This window comes from Sciurus carolinensis, chromosome 2, assembly GCF_902686445.1.
Source record: "Sciurus carolinensis chromosome 2, mSciCar1.2, whole genome shotgun sequence".
In the NCBI taxonomy this organism is placed as follows: domain Eukaryota; kingdom Metazoa; phylum Chordata; class Mammalia; order Rodentia; family Sciuridae; genus Sciurus; species Sciurus carolinensis.
Window position 1 is genome coordinate 91,544,868 of NC_062214.1, and position 27,978 is coordinate 91,572,845.

A 27,978-nucleotide genomic window follows, 5' to 3' on the forward strand; every position below is an offset into this window, starting at 1 on the left:
GTAAGCTAGTCTGTCTTTACATGGCATTTTTGGGGTAGTTTTTTTTAGATAGTGAAGACAGAAGCTTGAAGGTATCCTAAAGCTTAAAAGCAGGAACTTGTGCAACATTATTCTACTACATTCTATGGGTCAAAGCAAGTCAAAGCTCGCCAGCTTCAAGAGAGTTGCTCACCCAGCTCCACCTTTGGATGAAAAGCAGGACAAAATCATGTTGCAAACTTACATGCACAATGGAATGGGAGGAAATTGCGACCATTACACAATTTGTTACCTTTGGGAGAACTCCATTGTTGATCAAGGTTATTCATTCCCTAATCCATGAACATGTCTATAATCAATTCTTACTGAAGTACTTTGTTTTCCCTAGTCTGAATTAGCATACTGTAAGTGAAAAATTTATATTAGAGAAAACACAAATGACCAAGGAATATATAAAAGTATGTCTAGCTTTCATTAACTGCAGGAAATGCAAATAAAAATTCTATAGGTTTGCATACATTTTGCATAATAAAAAATTGAAGGTTGTATGTTAAAGTGGTGCCATATAAACAGGTCCAACCATATAACATTGTCATATTCAAATATTTTTGACATACAAGAACAGCTGTTTAATAGGGTTCAACCCAAGAAAAGGATGTTTCTTATATTGTAGTAGTAAAAACACCTCTCAATAAGAGAATGGATAGTGCAATGCAATAGTGATGTAATGTTTTGTAGCAGTTAACAAACTGGATTCATGTGTCTCCACTTGACCAGATCACAAAAACAATGTAAATTAAAGGAATGTAGAAAACATGTATAGTATGCTACTATTTGGATGAATAAAAATAACAAAAGTTAATACTACATATTAGATATGGATACATGTGAAAGTATCAATGAAGTGGATATACACCAATACCTGATGAGAGTTGTTTGTTAGGCAGAAGGAGTGATGGTTAAAGGAATCTCACCTTATTTATTGTTATTTTAAAAAGATGAATTTGACTGAATGTTAACATTTTTAAGTTCTGGGTATTTGTCTTATGTGAAGCTTTTTGTGTCTTTTTTTTTTTTTTTAAGTTTCACAAAAGTTCAGCTTAATAGAAGAAAAATAAAGCAAATCATTTGTAGCCAATGATCACCTTGATAAGTTGTAAGTTTCAACAAAAAGAACAAAAAACACAAGAAACTTCAGTTATTTTTTTACCTAATAGTAAGGATGAGTCATGCCAGAGAGATCATTTTGTGGACAATGAAAATTTATTAATGCTGTTTCTAATAGCATTAAGAATATAAGTTATTGTGGCAAAAACATCTAAGAGAAATTATAAATTTGGGATCTTGATATTTATATATTGTGAGCCCTTGATATTTATATATTGCCTCATTTTCTGAGAAGGTTCATATCTCTTAGAGCTTCAACAAGAATTCTAAAAAAACTTAAAAGTAACTACTATATGGTTTATATGCAAAGGCTCAACCACACAATAAGCTATATCAATATCAGAAACCTTTTAAACAATTATTTTGATTTTTAGTGACAATAATGCATATTTAAATTTTAAAGTAGCTTTAAGGGAAGGTGTGACTTTTATGTTTTTCAAGGAGGACATTGATTGAATAATTTGGCAAACAGTAATACGAGACAGAAATCAGGAGAAATAAGGAGATGAAATGGGTCTGATACAGTGAGACACTCTTTACACTTAAACCAACCTGGAAATTCACTTCTGAAAGTGAAGAACTTAGGGCTCAGAACTTGTGAAACGTACTAATTAGAGTGTGCAGAACTTTGACTTCTTTTTGAGTTTTCCTGACTTTAGTTGTATAGTGGTAATCACTAGGATTCATCTATGCTGTGACAACAAAATATTCCAATGTCAACACTATAATAAGTCATCTGAGGAGCCAGTCCTAGATGGCTCCCAGTGATTTGCAGCTTCTGGTGTTCATGTCTTTGTACAGTTCTCTCCCACAGTAAGTCAGGGTTGATCTCTGAATAAAATGACTTCCAAGGCTAGATTATAAAAACACTGGCTTTTGCCTGGTTCTTTCTTCATTCACTTTGAGGGAAGCCATACTACAGTTAAGAGAAGCTATGGAGAAGCCCAAGTGACGAGAAACTGACACCTCTTGCCAAAACCCAGTAAGAGAGGCCTCTTGCCCATAGCCTTGTGAGTGAGCCACTTTAAAATCAGATGCTCCAGTTTCAGTCAAGTTTTCAGTTGACTGAAACCCTGTCGACATTTTGTCTGCAACCTTATGAGACTGAGCTGGACCACCCAGTTAAGCTGCTTCCAAACCTCTAAAACACAGAGACCATGAGAGGATATTAAATTTTGGGGTACTTTTTTTTAATGCAGCAATAGATAATTTGCACTATACTAAATGAAAAAGTTTGGACACAAAAGACCACATATTGTATATATACAAATCATAATTGAAAACTACAAAGACATACTAAGTTGCTGGTTACTAGGTGCTGGATGGAGAGAGGAATGGCGAGCAAATGCTCATAGGTATAACTCTTTTCTGGGTGAAAACATTCTGGAATTGGATAATGGTAATCTTGTGAATATACTAAAAATCACTATTTTTAAAAGGGTGAGTCTTGTGGTAATAAGTGTGCATTATATCTGAATTGTATACACACACACACACACACACACACACACATCTATATGCATAACGCGAATCTGGAACAAAGCTGTGGATGGAAGCTGGAAGGACTTTAAAGAGAGTGATAGTGAAAACCTGAAGAGCCTTGAAGAAACTGATATAGGCTTTGAGGATGCTACAGATGTGAACTTAAGGAAAGTAACGAAAATCTTTAATTAGAGATTAGAGGAAAGGTAGTTCTGGTTGTATAGTAGCAGAAAGTGTAGCAACACTGTTGCTTGCAGTAGCACAGAAAGTTCTCGTGAACTGGGTAATCTAAAGGGGATTTCCAGACTCTGTTGAATGTGCCTCCTTGGTTCTTGCTGTTTATACCAACATGCAAGAGATAAGACAAAGGAAATAAATGAATAAAAAGGAATAAATAATTGGTTTTTAAAATTCTATCTTCAGATGACAAATGATGCTTAAATTAAGAAATGGCTTTAAGGTGAAGATAAAAATCTAGAACACTTCCAGGAAAACCTGATCTCAAGGTAATTCCAAATTAGAGGCTTATTTTGAAGGGGATTTTGGGTAGATTTTGTCTACTGGCATAAACTGCAGTAAGATTAACAGGATACTCGCTTTTAAAAATATTATATTGGCAGAAAAACTGCTAATTAGACTGAAAGGGCAGATAAAGAGACCTTTGGCCCTCCCACCTTTAACAAGTAGGAAATAGGCTGAGAAATACCATTCAGCTAGAAACACATGCTACCTTACATGAATGAAGAATAACAGCTGAACCAAGAGCCCAGAAAACAGTCAAGAATCAAGCCTTAAGTACTAATCAAGGAGCTGCCAACTTAGTTGCCAGAGGATTTTTGGGGTTGCCATGGATTCCCTTTCAAAACTTTTTGAACAGGAGGGACTATAGCAGTAACTATACATCTGTTGTGCCATTATATGGTATGCCTGTGGAGAGCAAATACTTGTCTTGTTTACAGGTCTTAATATCAAAAGGAACTGTACTTGAATTACTATACTTAAGGAACTATACCAGAACTACTCCCAAGGAGACTTATTCACATTTAGACCTGATTTAGATGATAAGATGTTGGGCTCTATGCTGCTGCTAACATGGGGTGAAACCTGGAAGATTTACTTGGGAGATAAGTTTATTTTGCATGTGGGAATGACATAAATGAATGGAGACCAGACATCAAACTGTGGCAGCCAACATTCAAGCTGACTCCCAATGATCCCTACAACTCATGGTATTTATACTTCATGTAGTCTGGTCAACATTGTATTGGGTCCCATGTAACCTCCAAAATATGGCAAATGTGATGGTGTGACTTCCAAGCCTAGCTTATAAAATATATTGACTTTTGCCTGATGTGCTCACATTTGCTCATGTATGCGCTCTGTCATTTGCTGGGGGAAGCCAGCTGCCATGACATTAAGATACTCAAGCAGCCCTACAGAGAGGTCCTTGTAGTGACAAAACTGAGGCCTCATCCCACTTATCAGTCACAGGACTGACTCTTGGAAGTATTTCCTCTAGTTTCAGAGAACCCTTGAGAAAACCACAATACCTTGTCTGCAACCTTGCTGGAGACTCTGCAAAAGACCCAACAATATTACTTCTTAATTCCTGAGCCTCAGAAACTGTGAGATGATAAATGTTTGCTATTTTAAGATGTAATAGAGAACTGATATACAAATTCTCATAATCTTGTTTCAGCTGTCATATTAAAAGGTAAAATACAGAGGCTCCTGCTGAGATTTTCTCATTACACATTCAAAAAGTACATCTTTTTATCAGAATATTTTATTTCAAGAGTCAACACTTTTTTCAAAAAGTAGAAACTATAGTTATTTCCCTGAGTGTAAAGAACAAATTCTATAATAAAGGACAATTACAAAATTAAGCAATTAGAGGTACATAATTTTCTGCATTCCATTGAAGTCTATTACAAATTTAGTCTTAAAAATCTCATATATTTTGGAATTTTAATGATTCAAAAAACAGAACAGCTCATTTTGCGCCTGTGGTATTAAGGTATCACTCTGATCTGTCTTTATCAAATTCCAGGGCAATCTTTAAAGCAGTGCTATTGAGGCCAACAGATTGCATGTTACATATGATGGAAACAATTATTCCTCGTGGAGGAACTTTGTTATTTATGACCTCTGTATCCAGTTCTTCAGGAAGGACTAGCAGGACACTACTGGCACCCACTGCACCTCCAGTATGTGAAGCATAATGCCGTTGTTTCCTACAAGAACCATATGTTTGTTTCTTTTCCACAACACCCCATGCCATTGCATATTTACCCTCTTTATCCCAAGACATCTCTGTGTTAGGGATTGGTGTCCAGATCATAACCATTGTTTCTGGTTTGAGATATCCAGGTAAAAGATTTTCATTTGAGTTCTTAAACAGCCCGACTTGATAACCATACAGCATTGCATTCCCAAATTTCAGAAGGTCACCCACTGTAGATAGAAATCCACCACCAGCCCACTTATAGGAGTTATCCACGTAAGGTGTGTTGATAAGACGTCTCTTTTTATTGTAAACATAAAATCTAAAATGAAATAAGAAGGGTCATTAAAAATTTAATAATCTATTATTAACTTTACACAGGATAATAAGAAAATTCATTCAAGACAGATTGTATTTCAATGTAGTGATTGTATATTAAGCTACAAACTAACCACTAATTTCCAGTATGATTCAGATACTAATGACACATAGATAACTGGGTATGGTAATCTAATTACTTTGTGAATTAAAGCACAGAAAGTACTTTTTTTATTGATTTGGTTTGCCCATGCTTAGTATATTAGACTTTTAATACCTGCAAAAATATATTTATTAATATTACACAATACATTTTCCCTAAGAATATGGAGCAATACTTACCATTTGGTAGATATTCCTAGTCCTTGGGCTTAATGTTGAAATCATGTGACACAAGTGAATTTCATTAGTAAAAGTATGAACATTGGGATGTGTGGAACTAAGGTTGATATTTGAATGAACAGATTTCCTGAATAAAAATGCCACAGAAATATGATTTATAATAATGTTACATGGTACTTTCTTGGTATAGTGGGAAAAGCTGGAGTTAGCAAACATTGGTCTGAATCTCAACTCTCACCCTTACTAGAATGTTTACTTTATTTGATTAACAAATATTCATACAGTTTTTACTATATGCCAGGCATTGTTCTAACAAGTATATAAATTTGAACTATTTTATTCTTATAACAGTGTTAGAAGGTACATACTGTTATAAATGACTATTTCACAGATGACAAAGTCACACAGCTTATAAATGGCAACAGTGGATTCAAACCCAGGCAATCTGCCATTCCTATTCTATGCTACTTCTCTGCTTCAGTGTCCATTGTAAAATGGGGTTTAAAACACCTACTTTACAGAATTTGGAATATATGTCTAAGGTACTTTGCATATTTCTAGAAGGTACTTAATAAATAAATGGTAGTTGTTAATTATTCATGAATTAACAATTAATGACAGAGCACTTAATTACTATGTACCAGGTACTATTTTGATGATAAAGAATTAAGAAAAGAGACAAATACAAACCTTATTAGGTTTTATATTCCAATAAGAGGAAACTGTACAATAAATATTGGGCAAATGAAATGAAATCACAAAATAACTGAACAAAAAATTAAACTTCACCCTGAGAATCCTTTCTTAGATTTTGAGTTTGCTGACTGCCTCACTTCTATTGGTATGCAACTTCTTTTAGTGCCACTATTCATGAGCACTGCTCAACTTGAAGCTATCACTTGGAATTGTATTACTTCTAACATCTCAAACTCAGAAATATCTTCTTCTGACTATAACTTCCAATCTTCAACTGAAACTCCATATATTCCCCTTGCTTCTTCCCTATTTTCTCAGGTGTTTTAGTCCCTATGGATTTTACTTGCTTTTTCTGTTCTAGCTTGCAGTATACCATCAGCCATTTTAATTAATGTAGTTGTCACTAAAGGTGTCACTAGCACCTTTAGGTTCCTCATTCTGACCTTATATCACATAACTCCAACAATCCTAAAAAAACTAGGTAACACCTTCTTTGTAACCCATCTTCCAAGATAGGCTATAGAAATCCATATAACAAATCTGACATTTTATACTCTTGCTAAGGGACTTCACTGCTGTTATTAAATTTTTTTCATTCTTTTCCTGGTTATCCCTTAATATATTCTTCATACTAGCTATTCCCAATCTCTTCCACTAATAATCCTCTACCCCAGCTTTGATCCCAGTCAGCAGATCACTATGTAGTTTTTTTTTGTAATTTTTTTGTTCTAAGTAATTATACATGACAGTAGAATGCACTTATGCATTTTGATAAATCATACATAAAGGTAGTTAGTATATTATAGAACATTCTCAACAAAATATTCCATGAGGATGAAGTAAAAAAAAGTGAATACCAGAAAAGGGAGGAATTACATCCAGGAATAGTTAATCAAAGGAGAAACTAAATCAAATTAAAAACCAGAAATAAACCAAAATGACTGGGAATACAAATTATATCTCAATAATAACCTTGAATGTTAATGACCTAAACTCAATCAAAAGACAGACTGGCAGACTGGATTAAAAAACAAGACCCAATTATATGCTGTCTCCTAGAGACTCACCTCATAGGCAAAGACATCCACAGATTGAGGGTGAAAGGATGAGAAAACACATCACTCATATGGATTTTGTAAACAAGCAGAGTTTCCATCCTCACATCAGATAAAGTGGACTTCATGCCAAAGTTAATCAGAAGGGACAAAGAAGGACATTTCATTCTACTGAAGGGAATTATACATCAGCAAGACATAAAGATTGTAAATATCTATGCCCCAAACAATGGAGCATCTACGTACATCAAACAAACCCTTCTCAATTTTAAGAATCAAATAGACCACAACACAATAATACTGGGGGACTTTAACACACCTCTTTCACCACTACTGGACAGATTGTCCAAACAAAAACTAAATAAATAAACTATAAAACTAAATAAGACAATCAATAATTTAGACTTAACAGACATAAACAGAATATTTCATCCATCGATGAGTGAATACACTTTTTTCTTGGCAGCACATGGATCCTTCTCTAAAACAGACCATATCTTATGCCGCAAAGCAACTCTAGGTAAATATAAAAAAAATGGAGATAATACGCTGCATTCTATCAGATCATAATGGACTGAAATTAGAAATCAATGATAAAATAAAAAATAGAAGCTACTCTAACACATGGAGACTAAATAATACACTATTGAATGATGAATGGATAATAGAAGAAATCAAGGACAAAATAAAAAAAATACTTAGAAGTAAATGAGAATACAGATACAACACACCAAAATATCTGGGATACTATGAAGGCAATATTAAGAAGAAAGTTTATTATTGCATTGAACTCATTTATTAAAAGAACAAAAAGTGAAGAAATAAATGACCTAACATTACATCTCAAAGTCCTAGAAAAAGAACAAATAAATACCAAAAACAGAAGACAGGAAATAATTAAAATCAGAGCTGAATTCAATGAAATTGAAACAAAAGAAACAACTGAAAAAATGACAGAACAGAAAGTTGGTTCTTTGAAAAAAAAAAAAAATCAATAAAACTGATAAACCCCTAGCCACACTAAGAGAAAAAGAGAGAAAACCCAAATTATTAAAATATGTGATGAAAAAGGAAATACATCAAGGGACACAACTGAAATACAGAAGATAATTAGAAATTATTTTGAAAATTATACTTCAATAAAATAGAAAATATTGAAGACATCCACAAATTTCTAGAGACATATTACCTACCTAAACTGAATCAGGAGGTCTTACATGATTTAAACAGATCAATTTCAAGCAATAAAAGAGAAGAAGCCATCAAAAGCCTACCAACCAAGAAAAGCCCAGGACCAGACAGATTCTCAGTTAAGTTCTACAAGACCTTCAAAGAAGAATTAACGCCAATACTCCTCAAATTATTCCATGAAATAGAAAAGGAGGGAATGCTTCCAAACTTATTCTATGAGGTTAATATCACCCTGATATCAAAACCAAAAACACATCAAGGAAAGAAAATTTCAGACCAATATTCCTGAAGAACATATATGCAAAAATTCTCAATAAATCCTGGCAAAATTGCATACAAAAACATATTTAAAAAGATAGTACACCATGATCAAGTGGGGTTCATCCCAGGGATGCAGGGTTGGTTCAACATACGGAAATCAATAAACGTAACTCATCATATCAATAGAACTAAAAACAAGAATCATATGATCATCTCAATAGATGCAGAAAAAGCTTTTGACAAAATGCAGCACCCCTTCATGTTCAAAACACTAGAAAAACTAGGGATAGTACGAACATACCTCAACATTGTAAAAGCCATATATGCTAAACCCAAGGCCAACATAATTCTAAATGGAGGAAAATTGAAAGCATTCCCTTTAAAAACTGGAACGAGACAAGGATGCTCTCTTTCACCACTTTTATTCAATGTTGTTCTTGAAACTCTAGCCTGAGAAATTAGAAGAAAGAAATTAAAGGCATACAAAAAAGTAAAGAACTCAAACTATCACTATTTGCCAATGTTATGATTCTATATACAGAAGATCCAAAAAAACCGCATCAAAAACTTCTAGAACTAATAAATGAATTCAGCAAAGTAGCAGTATATATAACTAATACCCATAAATCAAATGTGTTCCTATACATCAGTAATGAACCTACTGAAAGAGAAATTAAGAAAACTACCCCATTTGCCATATAGTGTTTTAATGAGAAGACTGAGACCATCCAAAGTCAGAAATTCTCACCTTCATCTCCAAGCGTATTTACAACACCATCCATTCTTTCTTCTTTTCAGTCACTTAGGACATTTTCCTATTGTTTTTAAAAGTAATTCTATTACCTGAATCTTTGATTGCCTTGTTTTGCCTCTAAAATCTTACTCTGTCAGTTATATTTCTTAGGTTATTTTCTTTCCTTGAAGTCCTATGTCCAGTCAGAAGCTAGAGGTTATGCTCCCTCCCCTCAACCCTTTTTTCATATATTTGAAATTCTTCAGTGGTTACAATGCATTAGGAATAAAATCCAAACTTCTTACCACAGCACATAACACACTCAGTGATCCTCAACAGTAGTACCAAGTTCCTAAGGGAATTTTTTGGAGATATTATTTTAGCTGTCACAATTACTAGAGGGCTTTTAATGGCAGTTATTACACAGAGCTGCAAGATCCTAAATGTTCTGTGATGTATGGAAAAGACCCACACAAAAAATGATGTATTCTTGCATATCCTGCAAGACCTTCAACTATCCCACTGGAGATTCTGTAAGTAAAGAATGTATTTATAACTAGTTGACCCTAGAACCCCTCTCCATGTTATATTTAAACACAAAGTACTTTTTGCATGTTACCATTAATTTTTCTTCAATGTAGAACTACTGTGAAAATCAAAGATTGTACTCTGTTTTGCTCAAAACTTTATCCAGAGTTGGTCACCAAGGACACAAATTGGAACAGCAATAGTTTCATCTTTATCAGTCTGCATTTGCAGTTCACATTCACAATACTTTTATGTATTAATTTCATCTGACTTTATTATGTCTTATAATGTTGGCAGAGTAAACTAACATACTGAAATATTTATTATAAATCACATTCATTCTATTTCTTCCTTATAGTGCAGTTAAAGCACTGGTGTGTCATATTAGCTATGATTTTCATTCCAGTATATTAAAGGAGGTGTTGTGAAAGATTAGTTAAAGGGGTGGTGGGTCTACAGCATTGAGACTCATTGTCCAACATGATTCAGTACCTGCTTACCTCTTAGATCTCATCACCGATAACACCTTACCTTGTTCTTTTATGCCAGACTTATTTTTGTATTTGCAAAAAGGCTAGCTAGCAAAAGGCAACATTCTGTCTCAACTTAACTGGTATGGCCTAAAACTATATTTAAAATTGATTCCCTATTATTCTGCCTATTAACTTTATATCCCATCACCCTATTTATTTTGGTACTGGAGATTGAAACCAGGGTGTATGACACTGAGCTACATCCCCAGACCTTTTTTATTTTGAGATGAGTTCTTGCTAAGTTGTGGAACCTGGTGTTGAACTTGCAATCTTCCTACATCGGCCTCACTGAGTGACTGGGATTATAGGCATGCACCACTGTGCTTAGCCCATTTTACTTTTCTTATGTCAGTATCTGAAATTCTTATTTCTTTAAACATCTGTCTATCTTTTCCCATGTTAGGTAAGTTTCATAAGGGTAGAAACTTTCTACCATATTCCTTGATGATTCCCCTACCTCAAACATACCTGGTCATACAGTCAGTGCTCATTAAACATATTGATAAAATCAAAACATTATTGTTGGTCAAATTCTTAATGACACCTGGCAATGTACAGGATAGATAAGTAAAAGCATACAGTGCCTGGGTTCCAGGGGCTAACAGTCTTTTTGGGCAATTTTTAAATTTCAAAGCCCTATGAGTCATCTGGAAAATTTTCTAAAGTGAAGATTCTGCTTCAGCAGGTCTACAAATTCTGCATTTCTAACAAACTTCCAGATGAAATCCATTCTGCTGGTTCCCAGACTCCTTTCTGAGTAACAGGTTGTGAAATAACTCAAAGATGGATGTGAGGAATAGTGAGCACTAATAGGGATGAGCATGGCTGAAATGTGAGTTCAGAGGCCACACCTAGAAGCAAGGTGGTTCAGTGTGGCTGAGGCAGAAAACTTGAGAGGAAAAGTGACAATAGGTAATGCTTGAGGAGTAGATGTGGGACAAGGGACAGATCTGTGCCATGCCAAGAACTTTTGATTACAAAATGCCCAAGTTTCCTCCTAGGAAGAAAAAAGGAAGAAAAAGTATTCCTACAGCTTCCAGTTGCCAGTCTCTTCTCTCTCTTCCTTTACTGCGAACCACATAAATAGTCCATACCTGTTATCTTCATGTACGCATCCTGTCCATTCATTCTTCAACCCCTTAAAATCAGAACTGATAACAGCTGTCTAATGGATTATCATGAATCTTCTCATTTCTTTTTTACAGTCCTCATCTGACTTATCCCCTGCCAGCATCACTGACCCACACTTCCTGGCACTCTCTTAGTCCATTCTGCTGAGTACTCTCTACCCTAAGATTCTCTACTCTTTCAGTAACCAGTGGGTTCAGTTATACCAGGTCTTCTCTTCTGCAGAGAAAATCTGCATCTGTATCACAACCTCTGCTACAAATTGACAAGTGGATATTCTACTATTAATAATTCCCCAGTTTAGTTTGGGAGGAAGGTAAGAATGATGTTTATCAAAATCACCTGTGGGCCTTCTCCCTCCCAAAATTATACCCTTCTTTTCAAAATTTTGTAACTTTGGAGGGGTTGTAGGCATATAAAGTTTGAAAAATGACTCCTCCTTCATCTTTTAAGATTCCTTTATGTCCCCTGAGAGTCAATGTTACAAACTAGGTGAAGGAGGACTGGCAGTTAGGAAGGAGGTGGTCACAGGTATGTGTCTGATTATTGAAAAAAAAAAAAAGTCCACAAGGAATCTCAATATGCTCTTTTGAGAACCATTGATTTGATAGTTGGATTTCTCAAAATTCACATGCCTAAAATGACAATCTCTTACAAACCTTCTTTCATATTTCTTCTTTTCAATAAGATGCTAAATTCTTTTTACCCTTGTGCCTTTTTTCAATTCCTATGGCCACTCCCATATTTTACATATTTTAGGCCCTATCACTTTCAGTTTCAACTCTGGTTACAATTATAAAGTCAGCCAATTGAGTAAAATTAAATATAAAAGAAGTTATATAATATATATATTTTCTCACTGAGATATATTTCTTAGAGTGAACTCAAAGCCTATAAACCAGAAATACCAATATTTTTGGCTAATAATCAGCTTTGCATTTTTAACAGTAAAGAATTTCATTCCACTAATATTAAAGTTGGAAGTGAGGACTCCTCAGTCATTCCTCCTTAAAATATAAAATACAGAAAATTCTAGACCTTTACACTAGAAATCTAAACTTTAAATATGCAAATTCTAGACCTAAATCTCTTGGTTCCTTTGGACAGAAAACAAATTAGTAATTTTTCATGAAAATGGAATTATAAATATTACTATTTCATATTTCTAGGGAATTTTGACTTAAAAGAATGGAATAAGTTACTCAAAATTCTTGGGTAAGTTATTGAGACATCTTTGTAAATAAATAACTGATGGAGTGATGCCAGATGACAAACAGCCTCCTCCTACTTATTTAGAAATATTTTGTATAAGGACATTATATAACCACAGGAATCTACATCTACAAACTTAGAAATTTAAAATAATTTTATTTAAAAAATGCTTCTTAAATACTTTTAAAAACCTCACAACAAAAATGCACATTACAAAAACCAATCCCATTTTAACATTTAGTATTAATAATTAAATTGAACCTACTAGTGGAGAATTTGTCAGCAAAAGGAATAAAAAAGAGCCTGAGAAGGAATAACGCTTAATTCTGGAAGACATCAGAAAATAAATAGAAGATAAAGGATAAATAAATAGAAGATAAATACTATAAAAATACAGTAAACACTTCAGAAAACATTCATTTATTTGGTTTTAGTCTATCAAATTATAAAATCAGAGGTTTTTTTTTTTTTTTTTTTTTTTTTTTTTTCCTTTTTGTGGTGCTGGAGATCAAATCTAGGCCTGTGTATACCAGAGAAGTGCTTTCATTGAGCTATATCTCTAGCACAAAATTAGAGATTTCTGCTGCAAGCATTGTGTCAAACAGAAAATATTCTACAAGGTTTAATAAGCTAAGGCATTGACTAAGGATTTCCCTATCAATAAACTGAGTATCTTTCAGTGGCAAGAACATTCAATCTATTCCCTTGGAGATGTCTGCTACCATCTTATTTACTTTACTTGCCTAGACAGAATATATTTGCTTTTCAAATCATTATAGTTAGTGCCTATATGGAATCTATGGTCCACTCTTTCATTTAAGAAAGTCTTAATTTTATTAGGACAATAATGTTCCTAGTTAAAAATAAATCCCCTTGCTTCCTTTACAGCTAAGTGGGGGCCTGTGGCTATGGTTAAAATTCTGGCCACAGAAACTTAAGTAATATTCTGGGGTAAGATTCTGGGAAAAACTTTAAAAGGATGATGGACATCAGTGGAACTATTTTAAACATACACATACACTAAAGAGAACTGATAAAGAACATATTTACTTTGGAGAGAAAATAACTCTAAAAAGCTTTGGTCAGGATATCGGTAACAATTTATTATTATGCCCAAGAAGTCAGTAGACTAACAAAACGCAAACATTTGTTTTGTACAAAATGGTACCATAAAATAAATAAACAGAAACATATTGCAGTTACTAAATTTTACTTTAAGGATTTTTTTGGTATCTTTTCAAAGGTATGTACCAAAAACTCTCCTTAAAAGTTAGTATCTTTAAGTTCTTTAAAAACAACTATTACCTAAAAAGAATCAGAGAGTTTTACAGACCTAAATTGATACTGTATCTAACAAGATAAAAACACAGCAAATGGATAGAACATTTTCTTAGGCAACATTTCCTTCCTTTTTTTTTTTTTTTTTTTTTTTTTTTTTTTTTTTTTTTTTTTAGTGACCTATTTTATTTCAGGAACACATTTAACTAAAATTAATCAACTACCACTGAAGAACTACTGGGTCCTATCAAAATCCAAAAAACAAATCAACCTCAGAGCTGACAGGAACCTTCCTCACCAAAAATGGAAAGCCACTGCCTTTTTTCAAGGAATAAGAGCTAAACTGACATTAACTCACCATCATACACCATATTTTGATTTTTGCAAGTTACTCATCAGGAAATAGCAAATGACAGCTGCTCTGCAGTCTGTAAATTCATACGGCCTTAATTTTCAATTTAGAATGAAGTTCAATGAGGACCCATAATGTCCTGTCATTTTAAAGACCTAGACATTCATTTTCAAATCTTTAGGTCTAAATAAAAATAACTTCAAGCATCTATGCTATCTTTACTAGAGAATCTTTTTTAGATTCAACTGACAACTGCTGATATTTGTCCCTTTTCCTTATGTTTCCCCAAAGAATATAATGCTAAACCTAAAAATAGTAATCAGGTGGCACTATTTTAAACAGACACACAGAGTCTGAAGTGGTCAAGAACCACAGACCTTTAAAAAAAATTAAAATTCACTGCTTGTTGTTAACCTAATTCCTTCTGTGTTTCCCAAATCTCTTTCAGGTCATAGACTGATCTGAAATGCACATTTAATCCATATTTAAACTGTTCATTTAAAATGATAATTTTGCTGAATACAACAGAAGATTGAACAAAATAAATGTGGAGACTGGACAAAAAAACGCTTAAACAACTCCAAAAAATACTACCATTTTTTCTGCTTCTTTAGAAAGTACCATTAAGCCACGTGGAAAGCATATACTAACGAATATGTGAAGTAAATTAATAGATTTTTGGTAAATATGTAGTCTTTCTAACATTCAGACAACAGAAAACATCATAACAGTAAAACTCATTAATAATTAGTCTCAAATTTTTCTGCCAATGCCCCTTTTGTAAAAACTAGGATAAAATTTTAGTTTGATATATTTCACTGAAGAACTTTCAAACTTTTTTCAAACATGAACACACATACCATGAATGTGCCACCCATCTGAAACAGAAGTTTTATAAAATAATACAGTGGCACAGATGGCTGGTTGTTCACAATATTGATTCTTCTCTCCATCCTTAGTAATAGAGTTACAGCTGTCACTAAGTTTGACCATTAGGTAAATTTTTTGCCAACAGAAGGTGAATAGAGTTCGCAATTGCAAGTCGGGTATCAAGGCATTGAGTTCACTGCTCTTCACTTTCTTGTTTTTTTCTAGGGAGTCTGGGATCTCGCTTGTATATACAGATGGGGACACACCACGGAGAAAGAAGTAATAAGATGGAAGTATCTGGGTTTCTTTTTTTTGGAACTGAGGATTGAATCCAGGTGTGCTTAACCATTGAGCCACACCCCCAATCCTTTTAAAATATTTTATTTAGAGACAGGGTCTTGCTAAGTTGCTGAAACTGGCTTTGAACTTGTGATCTTCTTGCCTCAGTCTCCCAAGCCACTGAGATTACTGGTGTGTGCCATGGCACCCAGTCTATCATCTGGGTTCTCATAAGTTTGCGTGGAGCAGCTATCTGCCAATATGAACTGCTAACCTTGGGAATGATGCATGAGAGAATGAAACTTTTATTTTCTTCGAGCCATTGTACTTAATGATTTTCCTACAGCAGCAGTCCTTCTCCCTAAAAGTTTATATTACCCTTGATACCTGCAACACATTTTATAATTATTTTTCTATTCTACTTGTTCTATGAAAAATAGATATGCTGATACCAACCCACTAAACTGATTCTTTAACTCAACTGGCCATAGGTCTAGTTTGCAAACTATTATACAGTATGAAAAAGGAGTGAAAAGAAAAAAAATTGGTAAGGAACACAAATGCTTAGCACACTCAATAATTCTAACCATAAATAATCATGAGATAATACAACTCATCATTTTGTAAACTTTTGATTTACCTCTTCCTAACATTTGACATAATTGTCCTTTCATTCATTCTATTTTTTTTGAAAAGTTATCAAGTATTTGTATTTCAAATATATTTTTCCTCTAATAATAGGACTCCAAATAATTTTAAGAGGTAAAATAAATCTTTATTTAATTTGCTAACACTATGTTCAATTTGAACTTCTTAAATTTTCTGAAGTGTTTCAAAGTTTTCCTTTAATAATATAAACTTTTTAAAAATAATTTAATGAAATAGGTTAAAAATTCAAATATTTCTATGAGTGTTTTCAAAGTGTGCCAGTTCTCAACAGAACACTTAAATTTTTTAGCAACTTTCATATAGTTGTGTTTCAGGTACTTTATATAACATAAATTGGTATTAAAACCCTAAATGATGGAAAACTCCCTTAACACAAAGCATAAGCTAAATTTTAAAAATATTAAAGGCTAAAAGTTGACCAACCCTTTTGTGTTATAATGGTAAATGGTCAAATATGAAATTATCCAAATCATAACATTTTTCTTTCCCAAGGATTCTAGTTAATACATCAAGGTCAGTGTTCTAAAGTTTCTCCATAAATTATATTAAAAACTGCTTAAGCTATTTACCTAGGATTTTGTCTGAATACTCAATTCAAATTTACATAAGTATTTCCAACGTGATATTTTATATCTAAAAGATGTAAAATAAAACTGGGAAGAACTAAGGATTAAACATTTCAAATCTTAATCCTTATAATTAAAAGGTGCCTAAGGATGTCTAATTACAAAAAAGTACTTTAACCTAGATATATTTAAAATGTTCCATTATTTTAGTTAGGTAGCACTTAGTATTTTGTAGTACACCAAACTCTTAATTACTCTCACTAATGACAGTAGCAGGGATCTACATAATCCAAATCCGAAGAGCATTGTTAATGGTCAGTTATTAACACACACAAACTGAAACATAAAATTCCTCATTAAAATACATATACACATAAACAACCTACTATTTACCCTTACAAAAATTTTTGTTAATATTTCATACGCTTAATATTTTCAAAACCTAGATATTAAATAAGAGTGACAGATTCACAGCTCATTGATTAAAATAATAATCCATGAGAGCATACTGGTATAAATAATAAGTACATAAATGAATAAATAAGGAGGAAGTACTTTCTTAAAAGATAATGCTAAACTAACAAATGTTGAGATGATGATGAAATTAGAAAATCACCACTCAATGTTGGATGATGATGGAATTAGAAAATCACCACCCAAAATAGCAACCATTATTGTCATAACTGATCCAGACATGAATCATAAATGGATGTTAAAACAAGTAAAAAGTTTGATGAGAACTAGGAATTTTACATAGTAGTTCCCCAAAATATACTTGTTAATTGAACAAAGGAAAAACCAGCAACTTCACAGTGGAGAAATGTGACAGGCACTACCTCAACAAAGCCATTAAGATACCATCACTAATAATGGGACATACTGACATCATGTGACCTCTGAAAGACATGTCAACTAAAGCAATGTGGGATCCTGTATTGATCCCTGGACCAGAAAAACAACTTTTTTTTTTTTCCATTTCTGCTATAAAGACACTATTAGAACAATTGGCAAAAAGTCTGAATCAAATTCTTGAATTTCCTTGTTTTTTTAAAAATACACATTTAAATATTTATAGGTAATGACATGCCATGTCTGCAACTTATTCCAAGTGGTCCAGAAAAAAATAGCATACATAGATAATGCAAATGTGGTAAAATCATAACATACGGGGATATTGGGTGAAGGATATATGTGAATTGTTTGTACTATGCCACAACTTTTCTGTAAGTACAAAATTATCTCAAAATAAATGTTAAAACAAAAAATAATAAAAGGAAAACAAACAAATCATTAGATAAGACATAAGAAAAGAGGCGATTAAAAGAGCAAATTAGAAATGCACATGAAGGGTGCAATTTTGATTTAAGTATTTATGTACTTACATTATTATTGCTATCTTTTATCTAAGTGTCTTGGGGCACTTTACAAACATGTTTTATTTCCTCTCTGTATAAATAGAAAAAAGAAACATGTACAAAGTGCCCAAAATGTGGTAAATTGATTTTGGAATGGAAACAGGAAAATTTGACTTTTAATTGGTAACACAGTGTTAAGATGCGATATATAGCTAGACACACCAGAAGGTATTTGTTTACCTTGCTCTATTGTAAATCACTGGCTCATTTTCTTCCTGCACAGTTGTCAGCATATCCAAGTCATGGAATATTTTCTGCATATAGTCCAAATATTTATATCCTGAAGCTCTTTCTACTATGGCTGCCAGTAGGGTATAGCCAAAAGTTGAGTACAAAACTGACTACCTTGAGACATCATTGCATGGGGGAAAAAAAAGAAAATGCTTGATTATTATTAAAAATATGTAAAATATTTTCCCACTGAAAAACAGGAATACTTTTAAATTGGAATATTTTACTTTAGCATACAGAAAGTTTACAGATGATATATCAACAAATTCATTAACTTTGTAATAAATAGCCCTGCTTATTGCATCTCACTATAATACAAGAGTAAAATGATGATCAGTGTATGTACTTAAAAATTTCAATGACTCTATTCCTTTCTCTGATAATGAAACAAACAAATGAATCCTACCTCAAAAACAAAACAAAAATCATTCAAACTGACAACCACAATAGGAAGGGAAGAAAAACAAATTTGATTCCTTCAGTCAACTGTCTTGTTCTCAATTCATCTACTATCTACTGTTCAAGTATAAACGATATACAAGTTCTCATTTTAATAAATATATGTAGGCATAAAAACTTTCAAATACACATTAAATACACATTATATATGTATAATTTAAATACAGTATATATGTATATATATATATAAAATTTCAATATATAACGTTATAATTTTCAAATATATAACTACTTTGTATTTTGGTAATTTAAGATTTTATTATCCATGCTAAAATGGGTAGAAACCTTATTTTTTTTTCCCAGTACTGGGGATTGAATCAGGGAGCACTTTGTCACTGAGTCCTTTTTTATTATTATATTTTGAGACGGGTCTGCTAAGTTGCTGAGGTTGGCCTTGAACTTGTGATTCTCCTGCCTTAGGCTCCTAGGATGTTGGGATATAGGCACGCTGGACCCAGCAACTTAATTTAACTAAATATTATATACACAACATTTTAAATATTCCTATTAGTAACACATTATCTTTTCTACTTTGGTCCAGGCTTTATTTGGGGGACAATTATTCCAACATTCTCCAAAATTTCCCATGAACATTGATACTGAGATTCCCTCTAAATGGTTGCAGAGCCTTCCATGGGGCCTAACTAATCACCTGCCTGGATGCCAGGTTTTGTTAGGAAGTACTGAAAAAAAGAGAGGCACTGTCTTTCCATTCTACTATCATGTATAACTAAAAGAACAAATTTTTTAAAATTTTAAAAAATAAACAAAAAAACAGGAATGGTGCATACAATCACTATCAGCCTCACTGAATGCACTCAGGATGATACACATTTTGGATTTCCTGAAAATTTAACACTTCATAATAATGACTTTGTTAAGAGAAGGAATGAACACTCACCAGGTTAAAGAACAAAGGATCATTTTTAAATAATCTTAGGGATTCAATTGAATTTTCAAATTTTTCTTTCAAATATAATTCACTTGTTCAAAATCATTTTTTTTCTTGCCATGTTTTCGACATTTGGATTCATTATCCTGTTCCATCTTAGTTTAGCAAAGTCATTCTTTTCATTACTTTTGCTTCCTTTTTCTTTCAATTCTTTTTCTTGATCAGATGCCCTTGTTCCTTTCATCATCTTCAAGGCTTTATAAGCTTTTTCTTCTTTCACCTTTTCATGTCCTTTTCATAATGACGAATTCCACTTAAATGGGAAATTAGTAATCTTGTTGTGACAGAAAACCTAATTATAAAAAACATGAAAATTCAATTATAATATTAAACTGCACGATAATAAGTTAACAGCCTAGGAATGAATGGCTCAGATTAACTATGTTTCCATTTTGAACTCCTGCAGGAAAACGGTCATGTATAGATCCTGATCCTCAAATGTCAGAAAATACCTACCAGATTATCATACGAATTAAAACTTAATACAGTAACAGTAACTGAAATCAAAAGCAAAGAATCTATGAAACATTTCAAACATAAATTCCAGCATAACCATTTAACTACCCAATTAGTACACTGAACTGTGAGTTTCACTACCTTTTCACCTTCAATTCTTTTTCTGGGAATTCAGGAAAATAATGCTGTACTGGAACATCAAGATCCAGTTTCCTGCTTCCCACAGTTTGGCCAGAGCAACCATGGTGAGGCTTTTGCTGATGCTGGCAATTCTCATACTGTCTCTGGTTTACATGGCACACGGTTCTCAACATCGGCATAACCTAAACCTTTGGGTAAAGAAAAACCAAACGTCTCTATTAATAAAGCTTATGGCCAAACAAGTCTTCGAAAATGAAATCTTTAAAACACCTTGGTATTTTCTTAAGAAAAAGATATTCCACTTTTATAGTTACTTAGAACTGAACATGTAAGAATGAGTCTTAGCAACACTGACAAAAACAAGCCTAACACTTAAAACATATAACTAAACTGAAAGTGTACCCTTATTTTTCATCTGACTCAAATACTATTTTTTTCTTAGCTTATGTAACAATTTGATTATTCCATTTTTTAAATAAATTACATTTTTAAAGAACAACATTTTATAGCTGGGCATGATGACCGATGCTTGTAATCCCAGAAACTCCAGAGGCTGATGCAGGAGGATCCCACTTTTGAGGCCAGACTTGGCAACTTAGCGGACCCTGTCTCAAAAATGGACAAGGATGTACCTCAGTGGTTAATAGCCCCTGTGTTCAATCCCTAGTACCAAAGAATTAAGAAAAAAGAAAAATATCAATATTCGTCAGATGTAATCATTCTTGATTTTTGAGTTTCCACTGACATCCTCAAAATAGCATTCGATCAAAATGAATGTGAAAAGATGTCCTGAAAAGCAAATCCAGCTATCAATTTAATTCAGCTGCAAATCATAAGAAAAACTATGTACTATTTAAATCTCCTACAAAAATTTAGTTTTCATCTTTTGCACATAGTGAATGCATGGAAATCAAAGAAATATGAGGAACAGAATTCTGAAAAGGGAATACAATGACTTTTTAAAACTGTATTATGCTGAAAATATTTGCATAAAACAAGCTCTCACCCATAGTTAGCATTTATTAAATTTTCATAAATTAATTATGTATAATTAGGTATACTGATCAAGTATACTTGGAGAAAAAATAACTTTCTAAAACCCTACTGCTCCGATCAACTTCTTCTAAAACTACTACTTTCTTATCTGAACCTTCATTTTAAAAAAAAGTAGGATTCCTAAAAACCTAGGGTGACTTACTGGACCAATTTGTGTGCATTAGAGAAGTCACATTATAATGTTTTGATGAAAGTATCATAAAATAAATAGAAATGCCTCTCTGGAAGCTCCTGGCTTTTTATTTGGAAAGTAGTTAACAGTCTGCCCAGCTAAGAGTTAAACTATACATTCATTAGGGAGGACCAATAGTGTATTTCTAGTATTCCAGATTAATGCCTTTTACAAAAAAGAAAACTCATTAATTGTGACTGAATTTATAAAGAAAACTACATAAATTCTGGAGTTTTATCCACCCATAAGGGCTATCTATAAATATGCAATAGTGGATATTTAATGGATTGTTAATGGATTGTTCTATATACCCTTTTTCAAGCCAATAAATCCAGTCCTAGAGAGAAGAGTGAGATTAGAAACGAGTCATTTTTAAGACTCCAATTTCTTTATTTAGTCCCATTTTAATTATCATTTTGGGTTTGGGGATTAACCCAGAGCCTAAGCATGTGCTCTCCCACTGAGCTACACCCCCAGCCCAACAGTCACTTTTAATTCTTACTGTGATTAAAAAATAACACCTGATTATTTATTCTGTAACATTGTCTCGACAATATGTATCACTTTATTTAAACTGAATAGTAAGCAATTTATGGGATTCACTCCAACCACTATACTGCCAATATTTTATTCACCAACTGGTACAAAACAAGTCGCTAAATACAACTTTTCTGAGCCACCTTCTGACCAGACTTCTTTTCCATCTACAGAAACTCCGACCACTATTCCCGTGCGCCCACCTCGTCCTAGGAGCAAAGAAGGGGAAACCTGACAGTTCAAAGACCGGCGGGATAACCTCGCACACCACCAGGACGCCCAGAGGCTCCGCCACACCCAACGGGTCCCGCCCACCCGGGCTCTGGCCTTGCCCCGCAACTAATCGCTAGGGGTGCGCTGAGCCCGCACACTGGCAGCGAAGGGGCAAGCCCCAAGGCGGGAGGTGACCTCAGCCGGAGTTGGGCAACCCTCAAGAGCTTCTGACCGCGACGTAGCGGTCGGGAAACGGGAAGCTGTTTCTCGGAAGCCGACAGCCGGCACCCCACCGCCCAGGGTGGGTCAGGTCAGCCCGGAGATACAACCACCGAGGGGTCCCATTTCGGGGTGAACCGAGAATAGGGCGCAAGTGTCCCCGGCCGCCGGCTCCCCCCTCCCCAGTCGCAGCACCTTGATTCTGTGCAGCAGGTCCCGGCTGCTCTCAATGGCCCTGGCGAAAGCACCGGGAGTGGGGAGGCGCCGGGGTCTGCTGAGACCGCGGGGCGAGGGACTGCTCCAGGGCGGCTCGGCCTGAGGCGACGCCTCGGGGTCGGGGCCGCCGGGGGTTGAGCGGGGGCAGCGCCCCTCAGCCCACCGGCCAGCTTCACCCCAAGCGCCAACCCCAGTCCCAGCCCCAGGCCCCCGACCCAGCCGTGGCCGAGCGGCGCAGCCCAGCCCGCTGGTGGGCCCCACGTAGCCACAGCCCCAGGTCCGGCCCCGGGGGGTCGCAGCCCGCGCGTTACGGCTGACAGGAGCCGGTACCATGGCGTCTCTAGAGAGGCCGACCGCTTCTGAGCTCGCGCAGGCTGGGCCGGGGGCGGCGCGGGAAGGGGAGGGCCGGAGGGAAAGTCAGGGGCGGGCCTGTGCAGACCTTAGCAGTCGACGCCCGACGGCCGTGAGCGCCGAGCGCATCGAGCCATTCTTCCATTCCTTCTCTTTATGGGTATTTTCCATCTTTCTCTCCTTTCTCTCTGTTTCTCTGTCTCTGTCTCTATGTCCTTCTCTCCCCCACTTCCTTCCTTCCTTCTTTCACTTTTTCTCGCTTTCTTTACCCTTTTCCTCACCTCAGATCAAACGTTACCTCTTCAGAGAAATATTCCTAATTCCCATCCTTTGGGAGTTCTCGCCCACACTTTCACACTTTCTCCTCCCACCCCAGTGTGCACACTTCTTAATAATGTTTAACACTTCGCATAACTGAACTTGCTTGTGGTACCTGGAATTGAATGCTTCATTGAAGTGGCTAGATTCCTTACGAAACTGTGACTTACTTTTGCATCCTCAGCTTCAGGAATAGCACCTGACAGCAAATCTCTCTCTCTCTCTCTCTCTCTCTCTCTCTCTCTCTCTCTCTCTCTCTCTCTATCTCTATCTCTCTCTCTCTGGTAATGGGAGTTGAACACAGGGTGCACTCTACACTGAGCTACGTGCCCTCTTCCCCCACCAACACCACCTTTTTCTTTTTAAAATTTTGTGACAGGGTCTCACTAAATTGCCCAAGCTGGCCTCCTCCTGCCTCAGCCTCTGGAGTTGCTGGAATTATAGGCATGCACCACCTGTCCAGGCTTCTTCTTTTCTCTTGCAATCTCCCTTTAAGTCTCATTTCATCTTCTTACATTCGCCCAAGTTTCTCTTAAAATCTCGTACTTTTGGAGAACTAGTGCCACACTACATCGAATATATGAGGTGTTCTAGTGGTTGCCTTGGGTTAAGAAGTAGAAAGGGCAGGACCAGAGTGGGGATTGCTTTAAAAGAACCACTTCAGAGATCCTTGTGATGACAGAAATGTTATCCATTATCAATATTCTGGTTGTGATACTGGACAGTTGGCAAGATGTTACCATGGGTGAAACTGGGTAAAGGCTCCATAGGATCTCATTGTCTTATGTCTTAGAACTACATGTGAATCTAAAATTATCTCAAAACAAGACATTTAATTTAAAAACAAGAAAATATACTATGAACCAGGATGACTATTCTGAAATTCAAATATGAATCTATCCCCTGCTTAAAATCCCCTTTATTAACAAGACAAAGCCCCGACTCTGGGGTTAGACGTGTGGTACAAATGAGATTCTACTGAGAAAAAAAATGTTGTTTCCAGAATTGAGTTTACCATAAAGGAATGAACTTGATTTCCTCTTTGTCAAAAGGGTAGTCAGCCTCTGAGTCCTGAAGTTGTGGACTTTCATTATCCCCAAGTGGTCTCAACCCCCTGAAGTATAAATGCAGAAGGTCTTGTGTTTTCCAATAACCTGCTACATCCTTTGCTTAGCCAAATCCTTCTCCAACTGGGGTAAAGGAGAACTTCAGTAATGGTTCCATCTGTTTTAATACCTTTTTTAAAAAAAAATTCTTGTGTTGATGGACTTTTATTTTATCATTTATTTATATGCTGTGCTGAGAATCAAACCCAGTGCCTCACACATGCTAAATACCTTTTTAGTCATATCTAGTTATCAAACAGGGTAAATTTAAAGTGATATTTAGACCTGTTCCTCTGTCAATACTCTCTCTCTCTCTCCAGGAATTAAGCAGGGTACTCTTGAAGTTGTGAGAGGTCCTGGAAGAAATTGAGTAGGAGTAGTGCAGTGGGGAAGGTTTGCCTTCTTTCTTTCACCCCTCCTTTTCCTTCTTTTTACACCCCACCCCATGCCTGTATACACTCTCAGGGGACGGATGTGAGGAAAGGGAGAGTACATGGAAACTGATGGTTGCTGCAGATTCAAGAGTGTGGATTTGGGGTCTGGACCACACAGCTGCAAAGCTTGGTGTGACTACCCTCAGGGGGCGTTGCTGACTGTGTGCATACAGCAGGAACCATCAAATACCTTTGCTTTGCCAAAGTTGGTGAAATCCTCCCTAGGCTCAGGACAGACACTAAGGGGGGTTAAACCTCCAGAGAAGATTCTCACCTCAAGTATTGTACACAGACCTAGGCACCCTCACAGAGCATATGGCTTGTAACTCAAACCTCACATTTTTCTGGAGGCTCTTATTTTAATATTAGATGAAACCCTTCCCTCAGAAAGGTTAATAGGTGCTTTTTTGCTAACTTTGATGTGGGGGGAGTAGTTCCATTTGTATTTGATTTGATTATATAAATAAAAAGATAAGGCATTATCTGTTCCTGAGCCCTATGGACATTGACATTTCATAAACAAATAGTTTGTACTTGTCATACTCCTTATCACTGAATCAAGGTGTAGTGGATATTTTTCATTGTTTTGGTCTGCCTCATCTGTTTATGACTTGGGCAAATTTACCTTGTGAATCCCATTTTCCTAACAAATGACAATATAGTAGCACATACTCTCACAGTGCATGTTCTGTGCCAGTTACAGTTGTGAACACTTTATATATATTATCTCATATCGCCTCATAACACTCTGAAGATAGATTATGTTATTAGCATTGCCTATTTTGCACATGAGGAGAAATAACGTCAGTGTTTATTCAAGTCTTTATAGGCAAGGCTGAGGCCTACTCAAGAAGAGGGCTCATAAGAGCCTAGCTAGAGTTTGGTCAAGGAGAGAATCTTTGTAGTGCAACTGACCCACAGATTTCAGGACTGTCAAAATCATTCTGGGTCCACCTCTACTCAATGTCAGTACCCCCAGTCTCCATTATGATAAGCCAAAAAGTAGCCAGTGCATTCTAAATGCCCCATCTCACAAAAGCTACCATGCTAGATAATGCTTAAAGTACCTCCCAGCTTTGAAATCCTATGTAACACCATCAACTATATTGTCTCCATTTGAAGACATTGTGAAAGACACAGGACTGAAAAGACAGTGGTACAGACATGTTAAACAGTGGAGGATACAGGAGATTATGGCCTTCCCGCCTCTGGAAATCAATATGGAATACACAATACCTTGCCTAAATCACTTTGTACAGATTCCCAGGGAAGCCAAGCAAGCAAATGGCCAGACCCTAGAGCAGATCCCAATTCAAGTCCTGATTCTGAAGATAGTGTCTCTGACTCAGTCTCTGTGGGACAGTAGGAGCCAAATTCCAGTAAGGGCCAGTTAGTAAACCAGATATATCTCATGAGGACCCACTACCTTTACTACTTTTTTTATAATTTTTCACTTCCCTGCCTCCACTCAAGTTCTTACTTCACTCTTCCTTCTTCCTCTAAAATGAACCCAATCACTTCTGCCCAACCCAGTGGAGCCCAGGTCTTTCCCTACTATAGGTAGCTACTGAATAAAACTAGCACTTTAACTAATGTCCATCTGTGTTTACATCAAATTTTCCTGTCCAAAACATAGCCCTTGAGAAACAGCCTTATTTTCAAAACAAGTTCTCATGGGTATGTTTACTTTGTGATAATTCATTGAGCTGTACACTTATGACTTCTGTACTTTACAGTCTGTATATTATACTTTAATATAAGAGTTCATATATAACAAAATAAAACCTGAGGAAATGTTGATGAGGAATAATTCAAGAAATACTGAAATGACATTAAGTACAAAAAGACTTGAGTTACTTTATATTAGGTAGAGGGAAGTGAAGGGAGGAGAAAAGTTATGGGGGAAGAAATGATAGTAGAGTAAAACAGACATTGTTACTTCACGTACATGCATGACTGCATGACCAATGTGATCCTGCAATATGTATAATCTGAAAAATAGAGATTGTACTCTATTTATGTATGACCTATCAAAATGTATAGATGCATTCCACTGTCACATACAACTAATTAGAACAAATAAAATTTAAAAATAAGAAAAGAAAAAGCAAGACATTCTGATTTGCATTGGCAAAAACACAACATATGAAGACACGAGAACACGGATGAATAGGAATTTGGTATGATTACAGGTGGTGTTTAAATAATTTTTTTAATGATGTATTTAAAATACTTTATTGATATGTAGTTGAAATATAACAGTGTATATATTTGAGGGTACAACATGATAAGTTTTGATATCTGTATATCTGTGAAACTGTTTACCACAATCAAAATAATAATATATCCACTGCTCTTCTGTAATCTTTCCTCCTTCTCTCATTGCTCCCACTCACCTTCCCCAAAGCAACCATTGATCTGTTTTCTGTTTTTGTAGATTAGTTTGTATTTCTAGAATATATTAAATCATATCCTATTCCTTTATTATTTTGAAGTTAATGCTGTTAATACATATATCAATTGTGCATTCCTTTCACTGATGAGTAACATTTTCATATTATGGGTATAACACAATTTGTTTTCTGCGTACTTGCTAATTGACATTTGGGTTACTTCCAGGTTAAGGGTATTACACATAAATCTGCTATTAACATTCATATACAATTTTTTGTGTGAACGTATGTTTTCATTTCTCTTGGGAACATAACTAGGAGTGGAATTGCAGGGTTATTCCATACCTCTATGTTTAATCTTCTGAGAATCTGCCAGATTGTATTCCAAAGCAGCTACATCATCTTACCTTCCCACAAGCACCATAAGAGGGTTCCAATCTCCACAT

General features: G+C 35.3%; 1 protein-coding gene across 1 annotated transcript; it reads right to left on the reverse strand.

Annotated features, from left to right (window-relative positions):
• Positions 1-1,276: 1,276 nt before the first annotated feature.
• On the reverse strand, positions 1,277-27,978 carry Lactb (lactamase beta). Its single transcript, XM_053743347.1, is given in 19 exon segments — positions 1,277-5,174; positions 18,459-18,619; positions 19,864-19,952; positions 19,955-20,020; positions 20,023-20,145; positions 20,148-20,212; positions 20,518-20,587; positions 20,590-20,655; positions 20,658-20,705; positions 22,426-22,476; positions 22,479-22,491; positions 22,910-22,960; positions 22,962-23,020; positions 23,023-23,055; positions 23,058-23,165; positions 23,168-23,194; positions 23,197-23,238; positions 23,241-23,304; positions 27,940-27,978. Coding segments are annotated over 19 exon segments (1,701 nt in total). The 3' UTR covers positions 1,277-4,648.